The following is a 26,860-nucleotide window of genomic DNA, read 5'->3' as shown; positions in this document are numbered from 1 at the left end:
GGCTCGGCAGCAAATGCCTTTACCAGCCGAGCCATCTCACCAGCCCAGACCTTGTCTTCGTTATTAATTGTATGGACTTTCAGTAGCTTCATATGTACTAGTGGATTCTACAGAGAACCTTCAGAAGGATGCTGAGACCTCTAAAACTAGAAATGTTTTATGGCTAGGGACAAAGCTCGGCATGCTGGAGGTGGGCTACCTACCAGCCTTCTCCTCCTGTGTGACCTGGGGATCTGGTCTGACTGCTCTGTGCTCTGGCTTCCTTGTCTAAAATGTGAGCATGGGCTCTCTCGGAGGGGTGCTGTGAGAATTAATTGAGCAAAAACACATGAATTGCTCCAAAAACTGCCTCACACAGTAAATTCCCAGAAGACCATAGATAGTTTTATAACATAAAAGCTTTGTTATGGCGAGGCAAATTAGCTGAAACTGAAATCTAAGCCTTGTGGCTTTAAGTTCAGTTCCATTTTCTATATACATTATTACCAAATAAAAGTTAAACACTGACTGTAGTTTATACATGTCAGTTAGTAGCAGCAGCCTGCTTTATCAATTTTGAAAAAAAAATACTATGAAGTTTTAGTTATAAAAAGAGTGGTCAAATCAGATAAATTCTGAGTATGTTTAAAGAGAATATAAAGGGTTTCAGTATACAATTTAACCAATTTAAAATGATTGCATTTTAATCTATTTATGCCCTTGTGTATATTTAATGTATTTATACCCATATTGCACAAAGAACACTGGCCAGTGTGAGTCAGGGAAAGGAAGAGTTGAAGGGAAGCCTCTCTGTCTTGCTCTTCTTCAACTCTTCCCTTCCCCGACACACATTGGCCAGACATGGTGTCAGGCTCCATTACTGGTCCTTAGAGGTGTTTCTCATCAAGTCTAAGATTTATTTATGTGCGTAAATGACAGGGTGGATCGTCCTTTTATAAAACACGTATCCGGAGTTAATCTGCTGCTTACGTTACATTCTCAAGGTGTTGCAGGGTTATCAACAGTGTTGTTACTACCTGAGCACTTCCGTGCCAGGCCCGTCTCGTCCCACCCCCTCTCCATCCATGTGTTAACTTTGTTCAGTTCTAGAAGCAATTTTATGGCAGAAGTATTTTATAGAGAAGCATTTTTCCAGGTAGAGAAACTGAGAGTCAAAGAGTTGAACTTCCCAAAGGGAATCTGAACCCATATCTTGGGATCAAATGTTTATGATCTTAAACCTGCCCGTGGATAGAGGTAGAATCACTTGCACATCAGTTGTCATCTTTCTCCTCACCTCCTCAGAAAGTAATAGAAAAATTTTTCTTTTAATTAATCATTGGTATTTTGGTTGTTTAATATATAAATAAGAAAGAATGGATGAGGGCAATAATGAGGGTATTTTATGCGTACACACAACACAGAAGCGTAACTGGGGAGAGTCTTGCATTGCTTAAGGGTGTGTCCTTGGCTTGTTTCATCAGATTTCCTGCCCATGCCTAAGTGGGGTAGCCTACGCAGCTCGCTGAGAATTGAATCCCACAGGTGGTCATCGCCATCAGAGACGCAGACCTCTTCTGAACAAAATGTCAAACGTAGTATGGCGTAGATGTCTGGGTCGAGCATTCTCGCTCCCGTTGTTTGTGTTCATGAAGCTTTATCTCAGAAGGGATACCTACCTTTGGTAAAACATCCAGAGTTTTACCTGACAATGCATCAGCATCTCGTTCTCCCTGACAAATAATTTCACCAACACTAACTGTAACGCACAAGTGAGCATGCACATCGGGTGGGACCAGCCATGCGCCAAACGTGATCTAATGAGAAACCTCTGAAAGTTTAGAACAAAGTAGCATGCGTAGCTTTACACCTGTGTGTTCAATTAGAGTTTTAAAAGTTGTTAAAGCTTTTTACAGGCTTTATATTTTTGAGGTAAATACTATGATTTATCCACAGAGATAACCAATTAAGCTTTCTCAAAATGCCAATAGAATGAACCACCCAATAAGCACATTTTCTGATTACCAGAGCATGTGTAAGCATTTCAAACTATCAACTTGAATGTTTTCTCTCAAGCGCTCCAAAATGATACATTGGCGAGAGATTTCTTTCACTATAATGGATAATGCAGTTAGAATACTTATTTCATAATGCAGGTAATCTATACAATCTGCTCTTTCCAAGCTGTCTGAAATTGTTTAGAATTGTGGACCTTTCTCTTACATCAACCCTTTCCTCACTATAAAACTCACAGGGGGAGGTCACTGGGAAATGATTCAATGCATAAAGTGCTTGCTGCACAGGCATGGAGACCTGAGTTCAATCCCCAGAACCCACGGAGAAGGCTGAGCATATTAGCTGGATAATCAAGGCTGAGGAGGAAGGGGGCTCTATGATGCTAGCTGACTAGCCAGATTAGCTGAATTGGTGAGCTTCAGGTGCACTGCCAGATGTTTATAACAGAGAGACAGACAGATGGAAGGATGGAGCCCAGCAGTGAGAGATTATCAATGTAATTAAACTGGAACCACAATTCCTCATTTCTGTATAAAACTGTAGGTGTGGGATTTTTTTACATTTGCATAAAGAATTGTGGCAACTTGTAACGCTGTTCTTGACAGATTTTCAAAAATATTTCAGACCAATTTAGTTACAGGGCCTGAAATGGCCATTTAAACAATGTCCTTGTCATTATAACACTTACATTGAGATGGCTGGCACTTTCCATCTTTACTAGTTCCTGTACGGTTTCCATAGTGATGACTCCTGTGATCATGACTCCTGTCTTCATTGAAGAAACCGTCTCTGTGTAGACTGATAATGCGTGGCACAGCTGGCTTCCCTGACTTCTGGGTAGGATGAGAATTCCACCTGCCAGTGCTGTGACGGAGGTATATTTGGCACCATGGGGAATTTGAAGACCCATTAAGCTGAAGATCATGTGACTGAAAATGACAAAGAATCCTGACTGGTCCACTTGTGGGTCCCCAGATCCCCACCATGTGACAGCTCAGAACACTTCACCCCTGCCTGTCTGGAGATGAGACTGGTCTGAGTTATTGATGATGGAGGCGTGTGTCCATAGTCCATGGCTACTGCTGGAAGAGGAGCTCATCCGTCACTGGTTTCCTGGTGGCCCACAGAATGCCACATGGCTCCACCACTTCCACTTCGCTCCTTCTCGCCCTAGGATGAAGCTTGCCACCAGTACAACTCAATTTTGTCTTTGATGGTACAGACACTGGCTATTTAGAGGTGATGGGGAGTGTGGAAAAACTAAATATAGGCATGCAGGCTAGCCTTGAGCTCATTTTTTAGTGCAGGCTGGCCCCAAGTTCCCATCCTGCCTCCACGTACCCACATGCTGAAGTCATAGCATGCACCGCCACGTTCGGCTTAATTCCTAATTTTCTTATTTCTCGGTTTCTCAATATGCAGTTTAGAAACAACCTGAAGAGTCGTGCCGATGTTGTGGATCCCTGAAGATCGGCACAATGGGGCGCCACAGCTAGGGAACTCCTTCAGCCCACAGCATTCATGGACAGCTTGCCTGGTTTCCTGGGCTCTGCAGCAGAGCTTGGGTGTCTAATGACCACAGCATCGAGTGCAGGAAGAAATGAGAACTTGGCGGAGGAGTTCAGATGGGTCAGATTTGGTGTTTCTCCTTAGATCGCGAAGTTCACTCAGAGCCAGGGACACGGAGTAAAGGATGGAGGCAGCCCTTACCTCAGAATGGAGCTGCCTTCAGATGCCGCGCACATACTGTGAAGGACCACGGTCAGCCTAGCGCCCCGCCCCTTCCATGTGTCTGACCTACGCTAAGCTCTCCTTACTGGCAGTGTAGAGGTGAGCGGCAAGAGCTTTGGGTTCAGAATCTTGAATCTTGCATTTCCAGCCTGGGCAAGCTACACGTATTGAGCCAAGGGCAACATTTCATTCATTGGGACTCTTTAATATAGTTCTTCATATTGTGGTGACCCCACCATAGAATTATCTCCTTGCTACTTCAGTTATGAATCATAATATAAATATCTGATGTGCATTGCGGGATACCTGACATGCGGTCCCTGTCGGGGTCGTTACCCATGGGCGCTGGGCAAGCACTACCAACCCCAAGCTTTATCCCTGGCCCTTTCCTTTTTTTTTTTTTTTTTTTTTTTTTTTTTTTTTTTTTTTTGACAGGACTCTCCCTAAGTTGCCTCGGCAGGCCTTAAGGTCTTGCTGCTTCTCTTCCCGGTAGCTGAGGATACATACAGACCTGAGCCACCAGTCCCAGTATCCTAAAAATAAATTTTAGAATAGGGCCACAAGCACAAGGACCTGAGTTCGAATCTCTAGTGGAACACTCAGATAAAGCCAGATGCAGTAGCGCGTGTCTGTGATCCTAGTGTTCCTATAGTGAAGTGAGAGGCGCGTGCAGCGAGGAGCAAGGAAGACCCTGTCTTTAGGTGGAAGCTGAGGACTTGGTACCCAAGGTCATCCTCTGACCTCCACATGGGTGCTGTGACATGTACATACCTGTACTAACGCACAGGGTATTTTTAAGTTTTAAAAACCCTCTAGTCGTAAGTAAATGAAGGATACTTGTCATTCGTCCCAGATGACGGTGGGTCTGACTTCACAGTCACACTGTTGATCCTAGTGGTGTTCTGTGTCAAGGGAGACTCCAGTGAGAATCATCCTGAAAGGAGGTTGGTGAGATGAGTCATGCTGGGTGGAAAAGTCATCCACAGAAGAACAAGGCTACACAAGGGCTTAGAATGGCGAGGAAGGAAGATGAACAAAGGGAGGAGTCATGCCACAGTGGCATCCACAGAGGGTATCGACAGCCAGAAGTAAGGCTGCGGGAGGCAGGGCCCCCAGTAGCATCTCTGTCTTGTGGGTGGTGAAGACAGGAGAAAGCCAGCTTCTGTGACAGGACCGAAGAGAGTCTGGGAGCCCAACTTAGGGCTGCTGGCCGGAGAAGTGGGAAAGAGAAGAGAGAGCTGACAACGCCAAGGATGGCTTTGATTTGGGAAACCAGCGGTGTCGCCACGAGAGATTGCAGAAGTGCTTTTAGATGGAGAAGAAGCTAATGGAGGATAGCCGTAGCAGGCTGATAGAAACATGACTGTGAAGTTAAGGTGAAAATTCAAGATTGAAGGCACAGACTCTAGAGGCAACTAACAGCAGAGCGCTAGATCTGGCCCTGGCCCTGGCCCTGGTGGCAGAAAACAGCTAGCATAGACCACAGAGTTCAGGGCCACTGCGCCTTCATCATCATCACCACCGTCATCATCATCACCACCATCATCATCATCACCACCGTCATCATCATCACCATTATGTTGATGATGATGCCAGGTCTTACCATATAGTCCTAGAATTTACCAGTTAGGCCAGATTGGCCTCTAATTTGGGACAGTCCGGACTCCTGAATGTTGGGGTGACAGGTGGGCACTCCATGCCAGGCTATAAGACCCACAATAATTATCATCAATATGACTACCCCAAGCCATGTCATCCAGTGTCTCACTCTTCAACAAAGTGTACAACGTGCCAGGCGTGTGCTCAGTGCCACAGCCATCCGCAGTAGTGGACAGAAGGGGTAAAGTCCTTTGTTTACTCCAGGGTCCTCAGTTCAGGTGCGGAGCAGGCGTTGCACCGTTGTTAACCCTCAAACGTGGGTTGATAACACAACCAGGGCAGGTTGCTGCTCTCAGTTGGCTACCTTGAAAGTTTACGTGAAGAGTAACCATTTCTGTAATGTTTGGCTCTCCATAGGGCCTGACGCAGTGTGCTCAGCCCCTGTGGGGAGTGCATGGGTGGGGTGGGCCTGGTCTCCGCAGAAGTGATGGATGTGTGAAGCCACTGATGAGTTCACACCCTACACCTGCCTTTGAGCACTGTACGATCTAGCGGGGACTTGACTTTACATGAGTGGGAAGCAACATTAGTAGTGCTGATGGGGAGGACAGTGTGCAAGCCAACACCATCCAAAAGCAAGCAGGAGCAGCAGAGGCTAGGCATCGGAAACACCTGGCCCGGGAAGTGTGGCTTTGCATCACAGCTCAGGCTTTTTTTCTAATGTTTTGTAATGGAGCCATTCAGAATAATTACTGCATTACCATTTGACCCACAAGGAGCTGGGCAAGAGTTTTAAAGGTAGCTCGTTTCCTCTCCTCAGAATGCACCTGTGCTCTTATCTGAAGTATACCCACATATTGGGGCTTGTTTTAGGGTTGCTAAGTAGCTGAGTGTTTATAGAGATGATACGGCCCCTTTACCACTTTTGCTGGAGTGAGAACAGTTTCTTCTTTTCTGGCCTTATAATTGTGCATATTTATGCGTGGCGACCAGAAGAGCATGTCATTGGTGGCTCCAAGGTGGTGGACACCAATCAGGAAGCACATCTGGCTGGAAGCAGGCTGCGTTAGAACCCTCCAGCCCCATCCTGAGGTTTCTGGTAGTATCTACCATCTGAACCCCATCTGCAAAACTTTCCCCAACCTCCACCAAACAGTGTCAGCAGCTGGAAACAAGTGTTGACAGGAACCGGAAGGAGCCACATCACATTCCAATCCGAACAGGCAGATAGACAGATTTGAGTGTGCATCCTGTACCGAGCATGGTGAGAACTTGCTGTAAACATGTGAAATAAGAAGAAGACCACTAATGGGTCCGAGAGCAGAGCGGGCTGTGCATCCATGGCGAAACTCCCTCCCAATAGGGTCTCTGCCTCACCCCTCACCGAAATGGCTGAAAGCCCCTGAGCTATGATACAGAATTGCACTCCCTGGACCAGGTGCTTCTGATGCCTCGGCATCGCTGCTCTTGCTTGGTTTTGGACGGTGTTGGCACACACACTCTGTTTCCCAGTCAGCACTACTGCTGCTGCTTCCTGCTCATGGAAAGTAGAGGTAGAGTGCAAGGTGCTCAAAGGCAGGTGTACTGTACGGGAGCCTGGGCACACCCATTCAGGCTTTGTGCTAGGAACTCTGTAATTCGTGGTTGATTAATCACTGGGCTTTTCAATTAGGTACAGTTTTGTTAAGAGGAGTGTTTTGTTTTGTTTTGTTTTGTTTAAGTGACTGCTTTAAGAACACAGGATTCTTGTCATGTCTTTTTCAAAATGTTTTTAATCAGGTCTTGGAGAATTTCATGCATTGAGTTTAGGTTATATTCACCCTTTCTCTAGACTTCTCCTAGAGTTGGCCCTCCCCTCAATTTTGTGTCTTTCTTTCTTTCTTTCTTTCTCCTCCTCCTCCTCCTCCTCCTCCTCCTCCTCCTCCTCCTCCTCCTTCTTCTTCTTCTTCCTCCTTCTTCCTCCTTCTTCCTTCTTCTTCCTTCTTCTTCCTCCTTCTTCCTCCTTCTTCCTTCTTCTTCCTTCTTCTTCCTTCTTCTTCTTCCTCCTCCTCCTCCTCCTTCTTTTTCTTTCCACCCACCAAGCTCAATTCATGTTCTGTGAATTCACAGATATATGGCCTTCCACTAGAGCATGCCTACCCATTGACAGCAGTCCCCCACCCTTTTCTCTGTGTAGCCCTGTCCTGGATCTAGTCCTGTAGACCAGGCTGGCTTCGAACTCACAGATAGCCACCTTCTCTGCCTCCTGAGTGCTGGGATTAAAGGTGTGCGCCACCACCTTCCTGCTGGTGGCAGTCTTGAAGAAAACTGATTCTCCTCTCCTGGCGGCTCTCAGTTGCTGCTGGGCTCTGCTCCACTTGAGGATGCCTGGGCCTGTGTGTGCCCTCACCACCGCGTGGTCGTATGTGCAGCTCCCGTGTCTTTTTCTTTAGGAAGATTATGTTTTTGTGAGACATTAATCCAAGATTTTTTTTAATTGATGTAAAATTGAGGGAACAATATAATTGCAGTTCTCAAGTATGCGGCAGAAACTTAAAAGTGCCTCATTGAGTTGTTACAGTGGAAGCTATCTGAAGAAAACACTTTCAAAAACTAGAGTAAATTAGGAGCTATTGAGTTCTATTTGATATATTTTTGGAGGCATTAGGGATCATTGTGTCCATTTTTACAATGAATGCTTTATCTTATAAACATAAGGTTTTGAAGGCTTAAAGACGAATAGCTTTAAAAGAAGACTCAGCTGAACCTCATGGATTATTTATTAGACTTTTCTTAGACTTCAGCTATTTCTCTACCTGTAATAATTAATTACAGTGGTAGAAGAAGACCAGCTAAGTGGCTGAGATTCCAAAAGCCATTGGACAATATTTTGGTTTCTCAAGCATTCGTAGAGGACAGTGAAAGTAACAGTGACCTGATTTCCCAGGAGCATTGGAGGTCAGATGTCTGTATTTAGGTGGTTCAGTACAAGTCCTGCTGTGGCTGCAGTTAAAGATTTGACTACTTACTTACTCTGGCCAGCCCTTTCTCTTTAGAATCAGGACCATTTACACTCTCAGAAGACTGAATCTTGGTCACTCCCCTGTCACTGTGAGACTTTTTTTCTGAAGTGTTTTTGTTTTTATAAACAGTGTTTTATAAATTAAAGTTCAGGGATGAGTCATATAATTGTTTTTATAAATAAAGTTTCAAAAAGGCAAGTTTTCTAAATTTGTAAGACATGGCTTGAAAATCTTTATAGAGTCCTTTTTTGAAAAAAAGTCGTTTTCTTTCACAGAAATTTTTATCTTAAAAACATTTCCAGTATTCCTAATTATAATTCTTGCCACTAAAATAATCTTATGATAAAACCTCTGTTCAAGTTTTGACATAAGAAGTGTGTTGCGTGAATGCTGTACTTGGCATATAAACTTCAATTTGGTAGTTTTTGACTTTGTAATCACAGGTCTTTTCTTAAGCTGGTATGATAGTACTTTACAGATTATTACAGTCATCTCTCTAAAATAACCATATCATTGTGAAATGTTTATTTCAGAGCCTAGCGACCTGATACTCAAAGTCTACAGAGCGGAGTCCTACGCCGGCCTGCAGGAGTTTAAAGCAGCCATAGAGGATCTGAATGCAGTTCTCTTTCAGCTCCCTAACTGGCCCGAGGTAAAGTGCTGGTCATGTTTGTGTGAGCTTTTACACGGCCGCTGTGAGGAACTGCAGTTACAGGCACAGGTCCTCACAGAGTAGATGGTTGACTTCCAGTGAAATATGGAGCTTGGAGCTAAGTCAGGGGCATCGTGTTTACCACACGAGCTTCAAGGCATGAGTTGAAACCTCAGGACTCATGCGAAAGCCATGCCTACACCCGAACACACATACACCACATGCACACCTGCCTGCACATGAACACACATACACACACCACATGCACACCTGCCTGCACGTGAACACACATACACACACCACATGCACACTTGCCTGCATGTGAACACACATACACACACCACATGCACACTTGCCTGCATGTGAACACACATACACACACCACATGCACACTTGCCTACACATGAACACACATATACCTACCACATGCACACCTGCCTGCACGTGAACACACATACATATACCACATGCACACCTGCCTGCACATGAACACATACACACACCAACATGTATACCTGCCTTCACATGAACGCACTTACACACACCCCACACATACCTGCCTACATGTAAACACACATACACGCAAAAGAGAATCATTTTTAAAAGAAATACATAGCTTTCTGGAAATTTAGTTCAGTATGTATTTTTTTCCCCCAACATAATATATTTGTTGATTTCTTGGGAATTTCATATACTGTATCCCAGTCACACTCTCCTCCCAGGCCTCCCATGTCCAACCTGTGACATTCCCCGAAGTGGGGTGGGAGAATAAAAATTGTAAGCAAATTTTATTATTGCAAAACTTGTAAAACAACATCAAAAAACCTCAAAACATGCATCTTATAAGTAAAGAACAAATAACTCATGACACCGAAAGATATTATACAAATTTTTAAATAAAAATTTCACCGTGCTGTGTTGTAAAGGTGTATTGAAACTGGGTGCACCAGCTGAGTCAGTAACGGAGAGAGCGAGGTCCCGGGAGCTGGGGGTGCCGTGAGCGTGGAGTGGGAGGCAGGCTATTCACCAGGCACATTTAAAAGTTGAGTAGCAATTTCTGTTTGATAAGAACTACAAAATAATGACTTAAATTTTACCTAGATTATTTGTCACTAATAGTTACAAGGTAATTATTTAAATTTTAGTGAAATTATTTGTCACCGGTAATGATCTACTGAAGGTATTGAAGAAGTCGCTCATGTTTAAATATGCCCTGATTTTAAGATGAGATTTTTTTACATGCTTTTAAAAATACATGGCTTTTGATACATCTTAAAGTCAATAAATATAGATGCTATCTTCTGTTTCCTTCAAACTGTTATTATAAGAGTAATCTTTGATTTGGTGATTTTGGGAGTTTTAGGTGTTAGGCTCACTTACTGCTTTTCCAGAGGACCTGAGTTTAGTTTCCAGCACCTATGGAGGGTAGCTCATAGCCACCTATTAACACACACACACACACACACACACACACACACACAAGATAAGCAAGTTTCTAAATCAGTAATTTCTCAAATGAAGATGCATCTCTGGTTTGAGACAGGGTTTCTTTTCTTTCTTTCTCGCTTTCCTATAAATTTGCATATTTTATGCATGTGAGTTCTCTGTCTTCATGCACACCAGAAGAGGGCATCAGATCACAGATAGTTGTGAGCTCCTATGTGGTTTCTAGGAATTGAACTCAGGACCTGTGGAAGAGAATCAATCAAGTGCTCTTAACCACTGAACTATCTCTCCGCATCTCTAGTTTGAGAAACATTTACTGCTAGGAGCTTCGGTCAAGACATTTTGAGGGCCTCAGTTTCCCCCTTTGTAGTACTTCTTTCGGCTAGCAGATAGGCCTTTGCATGCTTTGTCCTTGTTAGAGTGGCTGAGGTGCAGAATCAGCAAGCCCCAGAAGCCTTTGCTTGGTTCCTTGGTGGTTTTTGCAGACAGCTCTGTACATGAGGTTTTGGTGTGTGTTTTGTTGCAGGTCTACTTCAGGAAAGGGAAAGTCCTCCAGGATGCCGGGTTCCTTGGCGACGCCTTACAGCTCTTCCTTCAGTGCTTAGCCCTTGATGAAGACTTTGCCCCTGCAAAGCTACAAGTAGAAAAGGTACTAACTAGGAAAGGTCCCGGTTTATCAGCCATACCAGTCATCGTTACCAAGACAGGGCTGGCACTGAGGTCTTTAAAAAGTGAGACAAGGAATGTAAGAAGGAATTTTATCTGAGGAACATTTTGACAAGCATGTTCTTATCCTTAATATATTGATTTTTGGGGGGGGGCCGGGGGGTTGTCGAGACAGGTTTCTTCTGCATAGCCCTGACTGTCCTGGAACTTGCTTTGTAGGCCAGGCTGGCCTAGAACTCAGAGATCTGCCTCCCAGGTTCTAGGATTAAAGGTGTGCACTGCTACCACATGGCTTGAATTCTTGATGAAACCAAGGAATTTCATTCACAGATATTTTAATGTGGTATTTTTCTGTTAGCCGAGCGTCCCCTTTATCTTAATTAACCGTTTATCCGAGTGATGGGATTTGTTGCTTGCTTGAACACTGCTTGAAGCTGCATTGTGCAGCCAGCCGCATTTTGAGCTCCCAGGTGCTGCTGGGCAGCTGCTGTTTGCTCCCAGGCAAGGACTCAGCAATGGAGGCAGCTGACAGGCTAAGTTCAGTGGGAACGCAGGAACCTTTAGAGTTCTGTGCTTGAGTCCAGGTTCTTAGGTTCACACAAACCCCACAGCACCCCAGCTCCAGCTCAGAAATACACGGCGGTGTGTACCTTGACCTCTTGACAGAATAGGTTCACCAACAGATTAAATAGTTTCACCTCTCTTAAAACCTCTTCCCTTTATAATTCTTACATTTAAAAAGCTAGCCATTCCCTTGGGTACCTTCTCAGGCCGCTTTATGCCTTCTTTTCAAAGTTTTGACCTCCCCTCTTTTTTTCTTTTTTTTTTTCCCCCTTGAAGTGATATGATACCTTGGTTTGCAAAACTTTAAAATGTATTGATTCTTTCCTGATCACTAAAAAATGATGTTTGCTATAAGCACCTTCCAGGATTTGAATAGACAAGTTTATATTGTCGTTCCTCACCAGACAGTATGTATCTTCTGTTACGTTTTTATTATTAATATTTCTTTCAGATTTTGTGTGACTTATTGTCACCGGAAAACCTAAAGGAAGGCCTGAAAGAGCCTTCCTGGAGTTCGTTACCGTGTAATAAAAACAAGCCTTTTGGCTTTCCTTCGGGAGTGGAGGAGCCCCAGTCTCCTGCGGAGCCTGGCCTGAGGCAGGTACGGTGTGGAGAAGGTGGCTGTTTGCTCTGTACGCCCATCTCTGTAACTAAGACCTGCTTTCTCGTGGTCAGGCACTAGGACCTGCTTAAGTGCATGTCACCTACCTACTCATAGGAACAGCACCTGGTCTGCAGCTCTTGATTTATGCTGAAGCGCTGTACGTAATGTCATTGCTCATTGGCCGCCATTTTAGGCCACGTAACTGTCACCAAGCTGACAGTGTCTTAGAACACGCAGATGGTTATAAATATGTTATTCTCAGTCTAGGGGCCTCCACATTAGCATCACTGCTCTAAACCTCACTGGGGCCAGTCAGCTTGATATCCAAGGCTCTGTAAACGCTGGCAAAACATCATTTACTTGTCCACGCTTAGAATTAAAAGTTCTCTTAAATGAGCTTTCGAATGCATATTATAAGGAGTCAAAAACCTTGCTTCCATTTTTTTTTTCTTGGTAAGAAGAATAGAGGACAGTGAAGAGAGAGAGAAAGAGAGAGGGAGAGAGAGTTACCTTTGTTTATTGTGTTCTGCAGGCTGAAGAACAACCAGAGGATGCCGCAGAGGCTGTCAGAGGAAGCTTGAACCGTGCTAGGTCGGCGCAAGCCATCAATGTAGCGGCCATGCCTGCCAGAGAAGACGGTTTAAAGCGCGTGTCCTCTGAACCTTTACTGTCCGCTCAGGGAAAAGGTGTTCTGCTGAAAAGAAAGCTGTCTCTCTTAGAACAGGATGTGATTCTTAATGAAGATGGGCGGAGCAAGCTCAAAAAGCAAGGTGGTAAGGCCTTCCTCCTGCTCCTAGCCCGCGCAGCACCGCTTCCTAGTGTCCTTTGAACTTGTTCCCTCAGGAGTAAAACCCTGTGTTTATTTGATTAGAATCCCCCAGTGAAGACTCCGCGTCTTCGTTAGCTTATGGTGACATCCCGGAAGAATTAATAGATGTCTCAGACTTCGAGTGTTCTCTCTGTATGAGGTGAGTGTGTCAAGTGTTATAAGGACGACCGTGTTGATACAAATATAGCATAAATGTGGTATAGATAAAGGTAGTGGTAGGTGAGATAAACTAACAACATGGCGCTGAGGATCAGGAGACAGAATTTTAGTCCTAGGTGTAGCTTTTTACGGTTTTGAGGAAACGGACCTCTGAGCCCCAGGTTTCCGCATTTAGAAAGCGGGGCCAGTGTTTGCACAGCGTGTACCTCAGTGTAAGGAGAATCTGGTTGTGCAGCAAGGAACGGAATGTGGGAAGTTGTAACGGACTCGGAAATAGATCTGAGTAAGAATCCAAACTATGTATTTTAGATGTATCATTCTGTTCTTGTAGTAACCATAAAGTCCTCTCAAAATAACCGGGGATAAGGATTTCCACATGTGGGTAGTCATGATGCTGGCTGTTAGCATGGCTTGAAAGGACATTTCCCGGCTTTGTTTTTGTTTTTGTTTTTGTTTTGTTTTTTGTTTTTTTGTTTTTTTTTGTTTTGTTTTGGTTTGGTTTGGTTATTTTTTTTTTATGTGAGTTGGTAGCATCGAGGCCTGGGGCTGGCCAGCTGGACAGCGTGTGAGACTCTGGAGTACCTCTCTGGAGGGCTCTTTATTCTCAACCTTGCTTTCCTCATCCTAGGGGGATTACATGGATAATTTCTAATTTCTACAAATCTAGCACTATACTGAGGAAGCCCAAGAGCTACGCTATAGGAGATAACTAAAGAGTAAATACAGGGTTTGTTTTTTTCTTTTTTTTTTTTTTTTTTTTGTATTGAGAGTCATGTCTGGTATTACAGTCTGGTACTTCATATTTATTATTATACAGTCATATTTATTACATAGACCAGGCTGGCCTCGAACTCACTGATTCACCTGCTTCTGCCTCCCTAGTGCTGGGATTAAAGGCGTGTGCCAGGACTAGCTGGCTTCCTATGCCTTTCTTTTGTGAAACAGGACCTAGCCTGTGCTGGCTTTGAACTTTTGATTGTTCTGCCTCATCCTCCTGAGTGCGAAAATTAAAATATTGGGATTAAGTATGCTTTCCTCCATGCCGGGCTGGATCATCCTTTCCCTAAATTAAAATTTCAAGTTAAGGCCAGGCATGGTGACACACACCTTTAATCCCAGCACTTGGGAGGCAGAAGCAGATGGAGCTCTCTGAGTTCGAGGCCAGTCTGGTCTACAAAGCGAGTCCAGGATAGCCAGGGCTGCACAGAGAAACCCTGTCTTGGAAAACCAAAAAAAAAAAAAAAAAAAAAAAAAAAAAAAAAAAAAAAAGAAACAAAGGAAAAAAATCAAGTTAAAATGCAAAGAAATAGGTTTCATCATGGCACCTTTATACTTGTGTCATTATAATTTACTTAGAGTATTCTTTTTTTTTTTTTTTTTTTTTAGTGTATTTTATGTAAAAAGGCTTTCTAAAACTGTTATGGGTCATTTTTAACTTGAAGCTGTATAAAAATCTCATTATCACCAATGACTTACTTAATATGCTCCGGCTATCTTTGAGTTCGCATTTACTTTCTGTTTGCTTTCACAGCTCAGTTTGGGTCAGCCACAGCTCAGGTAGCCACACGCGCCCATCCAGTGGCTACTACAGTGGTCAGCACAGTTCTAGGCCCCTGGAAGGGCACCTTGTTGCTCAGGGTCTTCAGAGAGTTCAGGGGGGCACAGTACACATAGCATTACCCCCCTACCCCCTCTCCTGACCCTCAGCTTGACTTCTGGCCTCATGTAAGCCAGTAGTTCTCAGCTTCCTGACGCGGTGACTCCTTAATATAGTTCCTCTTGCTGTAGTGACACCCTTCCTCCCTCCCCAAGCATAAAGTTTTTATTGCTACTTCATAATTGTATTTCTGCTACTGCTATGATTTGTAATGCAAATATCTGATACTCAGCCCCGAGGAGGTCTGGACCCACAGGTTGTGACCCCCGCTGCTCTAAGTAGCTATTTTTGTATCGTGGTCCGTTATTAACGGAAGCTTTTCTAGTGGAGAGGCTCCTGGTGTGGACGCTAACCTGTACTTTGTGTTATTTCAGGTTGTTTTTTGAGCCAGTAACAACCCCATGCGGACATTCATTCTGTAAGAACTGTCTGGAGCGCTGCTTAGATCACGCGCCATACTGTCCGCTCTGCAAAGAAAGCTTAAAAGAGGTAAATGTGTGTTTGTATCTGTTTATCAATCAATCTCAAGTCTGGCAGCACGGCTTGGCTTCTGTCCGGCTACAGAAAGAGTGACTTCATTTTCAAATTGAGGTGCTTTATACATCCTGACTGACTAAAAGCTCCCCGCTGATTGCCTGCACTGTTTAGGAAAAGGGGAGCTGGGAGCTGGGAGCTGGCGAGAGATAGGGCCTAAAACAAACAGAAAGAAAAGAGCCCAGGAGACGGCACAAGTAACAGATAACAGATCTACTTGTTCTCATATTTTTCAGGAATCCCATTTAAAACTAACAAAAACACTAAACTGGAAGCTACAACACACATGCGCACACATACACACACACACACACAGGACTTATAAGATTAAAAAGAAGAAAAATAATAATAAAAAGTAATAAGATAAAAATTTTTAAAAAGGAAAATCCCTGACCCAACAGTATGTGACAAGAAGCTTCCAAAAATGACACTGAGTTTGGTTTTGGTTTTGGTTTTTCGGAGGCAGGCTTTCTCTGTGTAGCCTTGGCAGTCCTGGACTCATGTTGTAGAACAGGCTGGCCTCGAACTCAACAGAGATCCACCTGCCTCTGCCTCCAGGGTGCTGGGGTTACAGGCATGCGCTACTGTGCCCAACTTCTTGTTTTGGTTTTTAAGAAAAGCAATACCTGCCTGCTCATAGAAAGGTTCAGTTTTAATGAGGACACTACTGGGGAAACTGCTGCCCTGCATCTCACACTCGAGGCCTGCTCCCGATCCCTCAGCACCCAGAGCAATTGTCCTGTATCGTTGAGAGTGGTGAAACGGTCCAGCTTTCCTGTCCAGGTTGGTGGCCACATTTGGTTACTGAAGCACTTGAATTGTCTTCGAGTGGCAGAGGGACTGGTTTCCATTTTGTTTTAATTAACTAAAACTTTATGAGGTACAGTGACCAATGCTCATTACACTGCCATAGCGGCTCTAAAAAGCTGGGGAGTCAGGGGACAGAAGAAAGCAGGCAGTGTCCCCCTTTTCTCAGACTCAGAGGTCAGCACAGCATCCCATGTTGGGAAAGGCAGAGGCAGTGCTGTCTCCTGGCAAGCTTCCTGGTGCTGTGTGGCAACGGCGGTGGGAGCATCCATGGGAAAAGGAGTCCCTGTGAGGATTCACAGTATCGTGTACAGAGAAAAGCATCTTCCACCAGTGAAGTAAAAAATGAATAAAAGCTAGATTTAAAAAAAAAACTGTACAGAAAACACAGTGCTGTGTGTTGCTGTATTTCATATGTGTCTTACACAGCAAGCTGATATGTTGAAAACACACACAACACAAATATGCATCCACACATCTACATACAGTGTTTGCAAAGTCAAGAAATCGAAGATAAAATTATTCTTGAAGGGTTTACCAATTGTGACAACTTCTTGGTGTTTTTGAATAAAGTATACAGAACATGCTATTTTCCCCAGAATTTAGGTATTCTGTGCTATAATTGCTTTTGTTTTCAAGTTAACTGTTTAATACAGTGCTTTCATTTAGAAATGTTTTGTCTTTAAAAATACTAGTAGTTTAGTTGGGCAGTGGTGGCTCACTGCACGCCTGCCTTTAATCCCAGCACTCGGGAGGCGGAGGCAGGCAGATCTCAGCAAATTCCAGCATAGACAGGGCTACAAAGAGAAACTGTTTTGATGGGGGGAAAAAAATACTGGTTGTTTGAAGGAAAACTGTGAACATACTATTAGAGCACATAACAACCTATTTTAAAACATCTATCCTGTTTTTAACTTTGAGGATAGTTTATGTTATATGATTTGCAAAGTACAAATATATATGTTATAGTATATAATTTGAAAATAATACTGGTATGCTCTATAGTTTTACATATCTCCCACTTGCATTTTACTGTCCTTATTTCCCCATTAATATGGTTTAAAGACATGAGCTTTGCAGCAGCTCATTAGAAAATGATAGCGTTTCCCTGTTACAGAGCTTAGGAGCTAGTCCATCCCTTTGTATAAATACTGTACCTTTGTAAATTAATGACTGTAGCTATTTGACAGTATTCCTAGCTAAATTCCTGGGAACTAGATTACTGGATTGATGGCAATATTTTTATAATAATCATAAAAAACCTTCATTGGATTACCTAGTCCCCTACAGCTGTTACAAAGATTTAGACTCCCTTCTAGTGATATAAGGCAATATTTTGTCAGCTGTAACTATGTGAGCATCCACTTTTCAGAAATCTTTCTTAGTCTGACAGAAAACAGTAAGAAGATAGCTCTTACAAGTCTGCAGTATGTTTAGTGTCATGATGCATACTCCTGCTGTCTGCACGCATATAGTCTGATGGAGTACCACTCCAGTCTTTCCCTCCATTGTAAAAAGAGTGCCTCAGCATGTCTGCTGATCTGCTGCCCTGTGTCATCTAAGAACTTACTAAAAGTGCTGATCCTCAGACTCGACTTCACCCCTTAAGTCAGAACCCTGGGGTAGGTCTTAGCAATCTGTGTTTTCACAGGCTTTCCTAGTCAACACTGAAAACAACTTTCATAGCCACCTTCCCAGCCACCTACATTTCCCATTGTGTCATTGTGTTCTTCATTGGAGCTTGACAGATCTGTTATTTTTGTTGGCTCTACAGATGAAGGATGGCTTCTCTTTGTGACTTTTCTCCCGAGAGTTCTTCCTGACTACCTGTATTTAATACACGTGTCTTTCCTGTCTGTGCACTCTGAGCTTGTCTCTGGTCTTAATCAACTTTTAGTTTAATTACTGAGACTTATGTATCCATAGTCATATGGTACAGTGCAGGGACAGGGATGTCCCTTCACTGTGGTAAAAACAGTAAAGTATGCACCCTAAGATGAACGAGTAATCAAGTAAGACACTGTGAAGTGGGTCATAGGCTCCTGACCTGAGAGAGCGAGCTCACAGGGACAGGAGAGGGGAGGCTTTTCTTTATCCGTCACAACAGTGATACACGCTGCATGCAGAAACAGCATTTCAGAGCCTTTGGAGAGCAGAGGCACCGTTTATTTGCATAGAGGTGGAGGACTGCTTATACAGAAAAAGCAGTGTCCCAATGAAGTCTGAGCAATAATAACATTGGAAGAAAACTCTAAAGGACAAATGGGAGGGCTTGGGTAGTAGCATATTGCCTGTAACTCCAGTACTTGGGGAGCCAAGGCAAGAGACCCTCAAGTTCCATGCCAGCCTGAGCTACGCAGTAAGACCCCCCCTCTCACAGACACAGCCACCGCACGCCCACAAGCCCTACGCAGAGACTTCATCTTTGAAAGTAGATAAAAACAGGAATTGTTTTGACTTTCTGAAATAAGGCAACTGCATTATTTTCTTCATCCGTATGTTTTCTCTGCTTCTCAGACACTGGCTTGTGTCGTGGGAGACGGCAGGGGCCAGGCTGGCTGCCGCCAATAAGAGATTTGTGCTCATGGTAGGACACTTTCTTCACGGAGGGCTTGGCTCCAGCTGCGTCTCAGTGTTTCACACTGGAGCAGAGGCCCAGGCAGGTTTATCGTGTAGCTACATGAACTGCAGAGTTCCCCCTCACTAATTAAATGCAGTCAGAATCGAGTGTGCCAGTCTGTAACAAGGGCTTCGACCTCTCACTTAAACTGTTGGCCTGCTTTATGCTGTAGGAAAACATCTCCCGGAATGTGAAATAACTCTGTCTTTCAGTATCTAGCCGATAGGAGGTACTGCGTCACACAGCTGCTGGAAGAGCTAATAGTCAAGTATTTGCCAGATGAGCTGTCTGAGAGGAAGAAAATCTACGATGAAGAAACTGCCGAGCTCTCACAGTGAGTCTCTCCTCAGTGAATTAGCTGAGATTATAAAAACGGCAAGAGAACCTTCCCAGAGTGAGCCAGACCCTGTCAGTCCATGTAGCACAGAGGCATAATGCAACCAACAATCTGGTTTCCTGTCCTGAGTAGACGGGTTCATGAAAGGTCAGCGGCAGAGTCCAGGTGTCCTGTAGGGAGTCCTTGCTGCGGCTCTTTGGACTGACGCAGTGGCAGATGCTCTGAAGGGATTTCCTGCTCAGACAGCAGGCCGTGGAATTGGGCAGAGATGAACTGGGTAACGCGGGTGGAAACGTGGTTTCCCACACCCTGGAAGAGGAGGAGCATCAGCCTACATGAGCAGGGATTTTAACAGACAGCAGTTCTCAGCCTCGCAATGCTGCGACCCTTTAATACAGCTCCTCCCATTCCAGTGACCTTCCAACCGTAAACTTAGTTTGCTGCTACTTCAGAGCTGTGTTTTTGCTACCGTTAAAAGTTGTAATGTAAAATATCTGTGCTTTCCAGTGGTCTTGGGTGACCCCTGTGTAATGGTTTTTCAACCCCCAAAGGGTTTGCGACCCACAGGTTGAGAGCCGTTGGGCTAGAGATAAGGAGTGGTCTGGGATTAAAATATAAAGAATGTCTTAAGGGTCAAATCCTCAGCAAAGATAACCAGTGGGAAAACATCAAAGTTAGCAGGGCAAAGGTAGGGTGAAAGAACACCCTGAGGTGACTTTGGGGTGCTAGCAGGTGTCCCCACTGCCATGGACTGGTCAGAGCTGGCCAGGTTTGCCCGGCTCTGCCTGTCTTGTGCATCTTTCTTTCTTGTTCTTTTCTCGCCCTTTCCTTGAATATTTTTGGCTTTTTAGTCAGTCACTTGGATCTCTGTGAATTTCTCGATGGGTTTTTAATTTCTTATTTCCTTCACTTCTCTCAACTAATCACATTGAAGAACACCGTTAGTTTTGTGTGCTGTTCTTATTTAGCAATAGATTGTTTTCGATTGTTTTTTAAAACACAAGTAGAACATCGAATTTCTCACTTTTAAAGCATGAGGAATTGAGCGTGTGTGTGGACTTGTGTTTTCCCGTGTGTGCCCACGGACGGTCTTCGCAGGCCAGCGGCCTTCAGGACAAGGTTCCTAAGCGTTCCCTTAAGGCCCCTGCTAGTGATTTGTCCTCCCAAGAACCTGGGGAGGTTTTATCATGCAGTGTGTGATAGAAATATTGAGGCAAAGCCCCTGCCTCTTTTAGATGCTCAGCGAGAAGGTTGCAGGGATGCAGTGACACTACAGATCTGAAGTTTAGGGTTGAAGCCAGCCTACTTGGGAGAGTGGACATGAGGAATGTGCAGAGGCTGGCAGGTGGAGAGCTGAGAGTGATGGTGAGACGCTTACTAGCTGAGCTACTTTTTAACTTTGCTTTTATGTTAAGCATCACATGTCCTTGGGTCATTAGTGGTCACGTAGCAGCAACATGAAAACGGAGCAGAAGCAAAGCTGTAACCCACAGTCTGGGAACGTGCTCTCCATGACCTTATTGAAGTACACGGGGCCATGCTGGTTGTGTTATTCTCCGTCATCCTCTTCTCCACAGCGTAGGTCACTCTAAGTCAGTGTGCAGTCCTGGGCCTCCTAGCAGGCAGCGTGGCATGCCGTCTTCGGCCACCCCATGCTTTACTCTTTACAGCAGCTACTCCCCACAGTGCTCCTGTGAATGTCCATCTCTACATCTCTAGGATTGCTTCTAAAAGGAAGATTCTTGGTCCCAAGGACACGAACATTTTCTGCCAAAAATCCCACAGAGTTTCGGCAGTGGAGCCAAGTGCTTCCCTCAGCTTCCCACACAGAGTCAGGCGTTCTCATCCTTGCTGCCTCGTGTTGACTTGGCTCCTCTTCCTGTTCACAGTCTGGCAGAAGGAAGGGTCCGTCACTTCAGTTATGTGACAAAAGCGTTTTGTTGAACTATCTTCCTAGATTGTTTAAAAATGCCATGTTTAAGAATTTTTGTCCATTTCGGGAGCCCATTTTTTTTTCTTAATGTTTTATGGATAAAAGCTATAACTCTGCCCTGTATTTTTAAGTATTTTAAGCAAATTCTCAATACAAGATGCTAGCTATGATAAATTTCCTTTTGCTCCTCAGAAATAGTGAGCTCTGCATGGTACCTACTGTTTTAGAATTCAGGCTTATAAATAAGAGAATCATAATCGGGTTTTTAGTCTCATGGACGGACGCAGCAGTGTGACCTTGACGAAGCGAGCTGCTTCTTGTTCTAGCTGGGGACTGAGAGCATGTACTTAAGATAGATTTATTGTTGTTGTTGTTGTTTTTACGTCAGTTTTTTGCTACAACGATCCTGATGTACTTTTGCTGTCTGATTTGGTCTGTAGCAATGACACCTCTTCTTCTCCTTTAGCTTGACCAAGAATGTCCCGATATTTGTTTGCACTATGGCCTACCCCACTGTGCCTTGTCCTCTCCATGTATTTGAGCCCAGATACAGGCTCATGATTCGAAGAAGCATGCAGACAGGAACCAAGCAGTTCGGGATGTGTGTCAGCGATACGCAAAACAGGTGGGCTCCTCGTGAACGTCCGTACCTGTGCCTACATGAGAACTTGTTGGTTTGTGTCTGAATGAGGCCTTGCACGCTCACGCTTTAAACAGTGTTGTTCCCTGAAGCTTTGCAGATTATGGCTGTATGTTACAAATTCGAAATGTGCATTTCTTACCGGATGGAAGGTCGGTTGTTGACACCGTTGGAGGAAAGCGGTTCCGAGTTTTAAAAAGAGGGATGAAAGATGGCTACTGTACTGCAGACATTGAATATCTGGAAGATGTTAAGGTATGGAAAATGTTCTTTTCTGGGGCATTCTGGGCCGCCGTGTCCTAGGGCTTGGCACCAACATTTAAGTGAGGTTTTCTAGGCGCAGGAACCAGTTCTTCTGTCACTCACCATTGGTGCCTACAGGGCTTAGCGCCAGTTGCTTCTCTTTTATCTTGCTCCTGATGATGCGCCCATTTGAGAACATGAGATGGGGTCTACAACCTCTCTATGTTCCAGGCTCCCCAGCCGGCATGGTGCCTAGACTAACTACACCCATGTATACCGTAGTCAGACATGGTCACCTCTTAGCCGTAGCAGTTGGCTAAATAGAGCTACTAGCTCATCAAATTTTAAGTTTGTGAATTTCTACCTTATTTTATTTGACTCATTAATAATTAAACATTATAATTCATAGATTAAAATTTAATGTGAAAGTAAACACAAGCTTCTTTAAGGGTTGCTCTGTGTACTAGAGTTTTTCCTGTGGCAGAAGCACTCTTAATTATAAAGGTAACACAATTTGACGATATTTTTTAAAATGAAAAGATGTTCCAGATAAGACACTACTAGGGTCATGATGACAGACATCTCAGCGTTTTCAGAACCGAATTTGCCAATTGGAATCAAAGTGGCTTCTGATTTAATTACCAAATTGAAAGCAATTTCTACAGGAAAGGCGGGATAAAACAGATCTTGCACGATCACTGTTCACTGATCTACTTTGGCCCTTCATTTCAGTCAGGATTTCTCGGTTATTGGGCCTGGGCACCCTCACAAAGAGTTCAGAGAGTTTTCACAACTCCAAGATGGTTAGCAGCTGAAGAGAGTGTAAGTGAGAGTGTGCGATGTGTTACAGGAATGCTTGCACGCGGACTCTTGACTCCACACCCCGGGCGCTCTCCTTACACCACGCTGCCTCTCTGCTGATAAGCCTGACTGACCTGAGATTGCCTGTTCTCTCTCATAAAGAGAGACGTCATTTGATGGAGGCAGAGGCAGGCAGAGCTCTGAGTTTGAAGCCAGTCTGTTCTACTTAGTGAGTTCCAGGATAGCTGGAGCTACACAGAGAGCCCCTGTGGTAAACAACAAAACGATGTCATGGGTATAACCTGGCTCTGTCAGTTAGGGCAGAATACTGTATGAGTTGAAAGTTTTAGTTGATTGGTAGTCTTTGTCTTATGTGTGCTTGGCTAACAGGATTGTTTGCTAAAGACGGTATTCTTTGTAAAACTCATAAGCCTATTTTTAGGTAAATTTGTATAACGATATATCACATTTGATGGCAGTGTCCCTTGAGTGTGACGCTGAACATATATGCTGAAAGCACATGTCCAACAGAGTGGCTTGTTGGGAGTATGTTTAGAAATTTGTGTCTTGCTTAGGACACTGGGTTCTTGTCTTTGGCCATAACAATGTCTTGGATTTTTCCCCCTTTCATATGTTTTGGCATTTTGCTTTTGTTTTTGTCTATTCTGGTCTGGAAGATCTCAATTTTATTACTTACCTTTTCTTCTTGTGCTAGTAATTCTATTTTCTGTGATATGTAATGAAATTTTAAGCTCTATTTAATTATTGTAGCAATGTTCTTAACGTTAGAAAAGGTCGATTTAGAAATGTCTGTCTGCTTCTTGGCTGGTTTTGTTCTTCTCCCCAGATGCACAGCATTTTACCGTTTTAACTGGTTTTAAGCACAACCTGGGGATCATGTTATGTTATGTAAATTACAACTGATTTTAATGCTCAGTTTCAATTTTCATTTTAGTTTTTTCAGAAGTAAAATATGTAGCCTCTATGTCTTGTGTCTTTTGCATTTCAGAATCTTCCCGGAGTCCCTTTGTAGTTTTGTGTTAGTCACCCTCGAAGCATGAAAGTCTGAGTCAGCCCGCATTTTAAAAAGATCACATTTATTTATTTATTTGTTTGCTCGCTTGGTATGGCGACAGGGCCACATGTGTGCCATGATGCTCATGTGCAGCTAAGGGGAGCTTTGAGAAGTCAGTTCTCTCTTTCACCGTGTGGGTCCCCAGCCAGGCTGTCAGTTTCTGCAGCAAACCCCTTTACCAGGTAAACTCCCTTGCAGGCACCTGTCTGCTTTTTGTTCAGATGAATCAATGTACCTGTGATGGCACAAACAGGCCCATAGCCAGTGGGGCGTGGTAAAGCCTGTTAAAATGGATGAGTTCTTTGATCGCCCACCAGCGTCCCGTGTGTCTTCTCCTGGCTGGAAGATGGCTTTCATTTTACGTTTGCCATTTGGTGGTCTAAAGGGTGCATGGAGGAGTCAATGGAGGGACCCACAGCCTTAGGCCTTTAGGGCAGAAATTGACAATTGTATACTTTATGCTCTGTCTTTTCATATGACAATTTTGGCAAATATTTTTGCTGCTTTTTTGTTTTGTTTTTTTTTTTGTGTGTGTGTGTCTTGACCCAGTTCTCTGGTAAAAGATGTGTTCATGGCTACCCGCCTGTTACCGCTTTCTGCCATGTAGTCTGTACCCTGAGTGACCCTTTTTTCTTTTTACTGTAGCAACCGTTCTGTTCCAAATTCACACAGACCTTTGACCCGGAACTCATTGGCCACTGTACTTCTTTCTTCCCAGGTTGTCAATCAGATTGCTGTCTCCTCTTGCTGGAGATCAGGCCTTGCTCTTTAGCACTCTGCAAGGCAGAAATGTGCCCTGTTACTGCATTATTGCAGAGAGAATAATACTGATACGCTAACCCTGGCACGGGTGTTCCCCTGCTCTTCCAATGCCGTGTGTGTGTGTGTGTGTGTGTGTGTGTGTGTGTGTGTGTGTGTGTTCGTTCTGTGGGGTTGATGCTAAGGGCTAGGGAATCATGGCGATCTGACCACCTCCTCTTTCTAGATTGAGAACGGAGATGAAATACGGACTCTGAGGGAGCTTCATGACCTGGTGTACTCACAGGCCTGTGGCTGGTTTCAGAATTTAAGAGACAGATTTCGAAGCCAAATCCTTCAGCACTTCGGATCAATGCCTGAGAGGGAGGAAAACCTCCAGGTAGGATGGCTTTTGCTATTTCTACTGACAGGCTCACTTTTTCGTAAACCGAATAATTTTCTATGTTGCCTTCTTTTATTCCCTTTGACCCCCATCTTTAGACTTACGACTATATTCCTAGAGCGTGCATGTAGCATAGGCAAGGATGCCGGTAGGAAAGAGTGTGTCACAGAGGGAGGAAGGGCTTGTCTCAGGGTTCCTGGAGGGATGACAGATTTAAAATGGGATGCTAGTCTCCATTCAACTGTGCCTAGGGGCCCACCACACCTCCCAGCCCATCAGCTGTCACTTTTGACAGTTTGTTTTTTTCCATCTTTTAGAAAGTCTGCTTACCTCTCCTTACACCCCTCATGCCCTCTTCACCATTTTCCATTCACTTTTGCTTATTTGTGTTCAACGCTTCTGTTACCATAAAACAGTCACTCTTGGGGTCTTGCTCAAGTACTGGGGTTTACATTAAAACTGAACCTAATTAGTAATGTGAGTCTTGCTGTGCACGGAGCTTGACCCATTAGGAGGTTCCTTACCCTAGGGAGTTTGGCCACAGGTTCATGAAAAAAAAACAAGGTTAGGTGGAACATTTTGAATTGGGTAAAATATTTATTGTTAAAAGATGGTTGGTTTTATAGTGAAATAGCTGTGAATATATGGAGGTGGAGCGACAATAAATCCCAGTGTGATGCACCATCTGTCATTCCAGCCTTCAAAGGTTGGTCTGAGTCTGACCAGTCCAAGTGAGTCTCTTGTTTCAGCATCAGGACCATTTCCGAACTGAGGATAGGACCCATGTGGTATCCGTGGTGTCCACTGTGGCATATTTATCCCGGCCACCTGAATATGGTTAAACATTATAGAAGTCTGCTTTCGTAAGACAAAGGAGACTAGCATATTAAAAAAAAAAAATCTCCAGAAAGTAACTCTCATGAGTCCGGTAGTGCTCCCACATTGTCCTCACTTCTCTCTTAGTTGCTGCCACTGGTTTCTGTTAATGACATCTTAGGAGTCAGGGAAACAAGGCAGCCCACTGTGTGTAATCCAAAATGAGGGTTGCAAGAGGGATGTTAATACAGCAGCTGGAGACTGCCGATGACTACTGCTGCAGAGGTCACAGAACACCACTGCAGTTCATTTGGAACAGCAGGGCACCATGCCTCAGGCACACTGGTGGAGAAAGTGCTCTTAGGGCTCCAGCAAGTGCCCGTCTTCCCATCAGTCAGCAGCAGGGGAATGAGTACTTTTCTAGAATTCTCTGGAAAGCCGCCCCACGTGTCCCAGAGAATAATGACCTCTTTTCCAGTTTCTGCATCTGGTAAGAATTCCATTGGCATGGTTGAGTCTATCCTGGAGACCCGTGGAGGATAGGATTGTGGGAAACATTGTCTCTGCAATGTCGAAGGAAGTGGCCTGGGTGCAGAGTTGAAAGCAGACACTGAGGGAAGCCATCCCACAGGCACTGCCATGGCTCCTGTCATTCTGAAAGTTCATCGCTCGTGAGCACCAGCGCAGAGAGCAATAAGGGAGGCTTTCCAACCCTGTTGTGCAAATTTCATTCTCTCTGTGGCTGCCCATCAGCCTTTGCAATATGCAAGAACCTCCTTGCCAGGAAGCTAATTTTTCCTTGCCCTCACCACGTCTGTTTTTCACTTTTTTTTATTCCAACTTTTGAATAAAAATTTCAAGTATCACTTAACATTCCGTAGTGCTTTAAAAAACCAGGTCTGGCCCCATGAGGCATTTGGTACTATCTGGAGACATTTTGACCATTGCAGCTAAAGAGGTGCTCTTGGTATCTAGAGGAAGGAAGGCAACGATGCCGCTGGCACAGGCC

General features: G+C 44.2%; 1 protein-coding gene across 1 annotated transcript in view; it reads left to right on the top strand.

Moving 5' to 3' along the window:
• Positions 1–26,860, top strand: part of Lonrf1 (LON peptidase N-terminal domain and ring finger 1) — a 32,003-nt gene that overhangs the window by 4,312 nt on the left and 831 nt on the right. The window contains exons 2-11 of the mRNA XM_051169562.1: positions 8,861–8,979; positions 10,952–11,074; positions 12,107–12,256; positions 12,792–13,032; positions 13,131–13,227; positions 15,279–15,393; positions 19,078–19,199; positions 21,602–21,760; positions 21,868–22,030; positions 24,880–25,032. Of these exons, the coding sequence (XP_051025519.1) occupies positions 8,861–8,979; positions 10,952–11,074; positions 12,107–12,256; positions 12,792–13,032; positions 13,131–13,227; positions 15,279–15,393; positions 19,078–19,199; positions 21,602–21,760; positions 21,868–22,030; positions 24,880–25,032 (1,442 nt within the window). The remainder of the gene's footprint in view (positions 1–8,860; positions 8,980–10,951; positions 11,075–12,106; positions 12,257–12,791; positions 13,033–13,130; positions 13,228–15,278; positions 15,394–19,077; positions 19,200–21,601; positions 21,761–21,867; positions 22,031–24,879; positions 25,033–26,860) is intronic.

This window comes from Acomys russatus, chromosome 27 (genome assembly GCF_903995435.1).
Source record: "Acomys russatus chromosome 27, mAcoRus1.1, whole genome shotgun sequence".
In the NCBI taxonomy this organism is placed as follows: Eukaryota; Metazoa; Chordata; class Mammalia; order Rodentia; family Muridae; genus Acomys; species Acomys russatus.
Note: the sequence above shows the minus strand (reverse complement) of the source record. Positions and strands in the feature narration are given on the sequence as shown.